The sequence below is a fragment of the Centruroides sculpturatus genome, unplaced genomic scaffold, assembly GCF_000671375.1.
Source record: "Centruroides sculpturatus isolate CEXI.00-Female unplaced genomic scaffold, Cexi_2.0 scaffold3164, whole genome shotgun sequence".
Classification (NCBI taxonomy): domain Eukaryota; kingdom Metazoa; phylum Arthropoda; class Arachnida; order Scorpiones; family Buthidae; genus Centruroides; species Centruroides sculpturatus.
Window position 1 is genome coordinate 2,644 of NW_019387404.1, and position 3,637 is coordinate 6,280.

General features: G+C 26.2%; 1 protein-coding gene across 1 annotated transcript; it reads left to right on the plus strand.

Moving 5' to 3' along the window:
• Window positions 1–235: 235 nt before the first annotated feature.
• On the plus strand, window positions 236–3,428 carry LOC111616405 (microfibrillar-associated protein 1-like; the record flags this gene model as incomplete). The annotated part of the gene is made up of 4 exons (XM_023357822.1): window positions 236–396; window positions 1,355–1,514; window positions 2,834–2,923; window positions 3,016–3,428. Coding segments are annotated over 4 exons (591 nt in total), but the record flags the coding sequence as incomplete, so codon positions are not given.
• Between the last annotated feature and the right edge of the window lie 209 nt (window positions 3,429–3,637).

The window sequence follows — 3,637 nt, forward strand, 5'->3', positions numbered from 1 at the left end:
AGATGATATTCACATATATGTATAAAACATACAATACCCCCAAAACAAGAACTGAGGCCATGTTTAGTGTCTTAATTTAAACAAAGTGTATTTTTAATGTGAACCTTCCTATTAATGAAGGCTACTTGTGTTTTAGTTGATTTAACTTATAAAAGTGACAAATGATTTAAATTTAATAGTGAATTAATTTTTAAAGTTAATATTTGAAATTTATGAACTTTTATGATAACTTTAGATAATTGAAGAAGAAAACAAAAAAGAAGCTGCTGAAGAATTAGGATTGCATCAAGCTGCAGATTTGGTTGTTACTGATGATGAAAACGATGAAGCCGCTTACGAATCTTGGAAACTTAGAGAATTAAAGCGCATTAAGAGAGATAAGGAAGAAAAAGAAAGGTTAGTTTTTAAATTTTTTTTATCAATATGAAAGGTGGAAAATAATGGATCTGAATAACAAATAATGGATCTGAAGTGCTGATATTTGGGATCTATCAAATTGATTAAAATGATTCAATTAATAATGTTAAAAACATACAAATATTGAAAACAAAGTTTTCAGCTCTCAAAAAAGGCAATGAATTTAAATTTTATAATAATTCCAGGAATATTATAAGTGTGAAATAAGCATGTTAATTAGTTCCAATCAACCTAATTATGTTGGGTTTTATAAAACATCTTATCATAATTTGCTTTGTAAGCAAATTATTAGCATAATAAAAAATTTACTATCATCATCTGGTAAGACCCTTAGACTACAAATGGTAAAAACTGAAGTATACATCTATACAATGGAGAAAATCACATGTAAAGATGTCACTATTAACTTCTTGAAACTCACAAGATACAATGTAGCTATTGCAACTAAAACAATACAAAAGTGGTTTAAGAAGTTTCAAGCAAACAACTTCAACCTGGAAAATAGACCAGGTAGAGGAAGGAAATCCTCTGTGGTGAGACAGTGCTGTATTTATGGAATCAAAAGCAGATCCTTTGTAATGAAAAAGAACTTGATGGGTAGTGTAATAAAAATTTACTTTACAAGAAAATAAACAGTAAAAGGTTATTGATTTTTTGTTGTAAAATATCTTCTATTATTTTTTGATCAACCTAATAGATATTGATGAAAACCAAATGTATTGTATATATACATGACAATGTAAAAGTGTGATTTTTTTACTATAGTTAAACTTCAATTATTTAATTATCAATGAACTTAAATATTTTGAAAGAACCATTCAAAAAAGAGTCTGTTAATATTTTAAACATAACTATTATTTTTAAAAACTTCACAATTTAAAATTTTGTCTGGTTAAAATTATAATAATTTGAATATGTACTTCAATATTTATTTCAGATATGAGAAAGAAAGAATGGAAGTTGAAAGGATCCATAACTTAACAGAAGAAGAAAGAAGATCTGAACAGAGAAACAATCCAAGAACAATTACAAATAAAGCTGCAAAAGGAAAATATAAATTTTTACAAAAATATTATCATCGTGGTGCCTTTTTCATGGTAAGAGGAACTTTTATTTAAGAATTTAATTTCCACACAAATTGAAATATGATTTATTTTTAGGAATTATATAACTGTTGTATTATTCAATTACTATTTTCTAAACAGTCATAGAAAAATTTTATTTTTTTATAGTAGTATACAGAAATGAATGAATGGTGTACATTAATTTGTCTCAGATGATATGTTTGAAAACTAACACTTAAATTCCCAATATTAAAACTTTGTAATGATTACACAGTTATTCATTTTAAAGTATTAGTTTGTTTTTTCTGTTGTAGAATTATAAAAATACAATGAATCTTAGGGAAAAACAGCATGATTTGGTTTTCTCATTTATCATCATTATTGGAAGATTTTTGGGCTCCATTATCTGTCAAATTTTTGAAAATAAATTTCTTATGTATGCTGTTTACTTTTCTTTCCGTCTCTGTTATACAGTCTTACCAAAATTTTTTTTGTTTGTTTTCCTTTCTTCCTCAATTAGTTTTATTCGTGTAATTTTTATATATACAATAGAACCCTAATTAACTGAGATTTACCTTGGAAAATGCAGAAGTGAATACACTGTTTATAATTTACAAAAACTTTTGTGAAATTGCTGAGTGTATATATACTGTACTACTATTAATCTTGAGTGACTGAAATGACCTTTTTAAGACTCCTTCCTTTTTTTTTACTTTTTGTGGGCACCAAGAGGATATTTTTTCATACCAATTGCAAAGGAACATCTGGAACAAGACTGTCCATGAAAAAAGATTCAATATTTTGCTAGAACTTCAACAATATTTTTTTTAAAAAGAGTTATTTGTAATAGTAAGAGAAACCATTACGAATAAAACTCCTTTTTCAGCAAGATTTTTTTTTAAAAATGTTTTACAAAGCAGTTTGTTTCTGCTACATGTTATTGTTTAACTCCATGCAAGACACACCACTCATATTAAAATGTAATTACAAATATACACATTTTTATTCTTAAAGCCATTGTATTAATTAGCTGTATAATAAATGATACAAAAAAGTCATAAATCATGTATAACAGCAATTAACACCTTAGTGATACCATCTTTTATATTTGTAATTTTTAATTCAAAATGGCCATGGCTGTTCATTTTATCTGATTTTCAGTTCTGCAAAATGGATTAATATATACAGAAGAACCCTGATTATCTATCTACGTAAAATTTTTGGGTGAAAGTTATCTTTTGACTTTTAATTAATATTTCCTGACATTACATAGACTTAATCATTATGCAATATAAACTTTTCATTAATACTATTTCAGTTTTTGAATAAATATACATTTTTGTTTTTTACAGGATGAGGAGGAAAATATATTCAAGAGAGATTTTTCTGCTCCAACATTGGAAGATCATTTTAACAAGACAATCTTGCCAAAAGTTATGCAGGTAAATGCATATATTAATACTTTAATATAAAATGAAATTAATTTAAATACACATTTTATAAAAATTTTCTTTAATTTAATGAAATATTTTAGGTCAAAAACTTTGGGCGTTCTGGTCGTACAAAATATACACATTTGGCCGATCAAGACACCACTCTCTTTGATTCCCCGTGGGTAATAGAGACAACACAGAATACAAAATTTAGCATGCAACAAGCTGGTGGAATGAAACAATTATTTGAACGTCCTTCTGCCAAAAAACGCAAGAAGTGAATGGATGAAATTTGTTCAAAAAATATTTGCAGTGACTGTAAATTATTTTATAACATCAGATTATGAAAATGAATGTTAATTGGACATCAGCATTATTCTGATGTTAGTTTTATTCTGTACATAAGTCTGTAATGATTTTTTAAAAAATAGTCCTGTAAAATATATAAGTAAGATTGATTGATTGATTACATTAAAATTCATATACATCATGTCTCAACTGCCTAATAATTAAATATAATTCTAGTTTATGAAGCATAAAGAAGAGAGATCAAATAGTGGCTAAAATACTTAATGTAATTACCAATAAAATTTTCAGTACAAATAATATTTCATATATGGCAGGCCTAAATTATAAATATACGACAATTGTTATCTTTTAGTAGTATTTGTTCTATTCAGCTGCAATTCAACTGATGACAGTATTATTAAGTTAAAGGAAAAG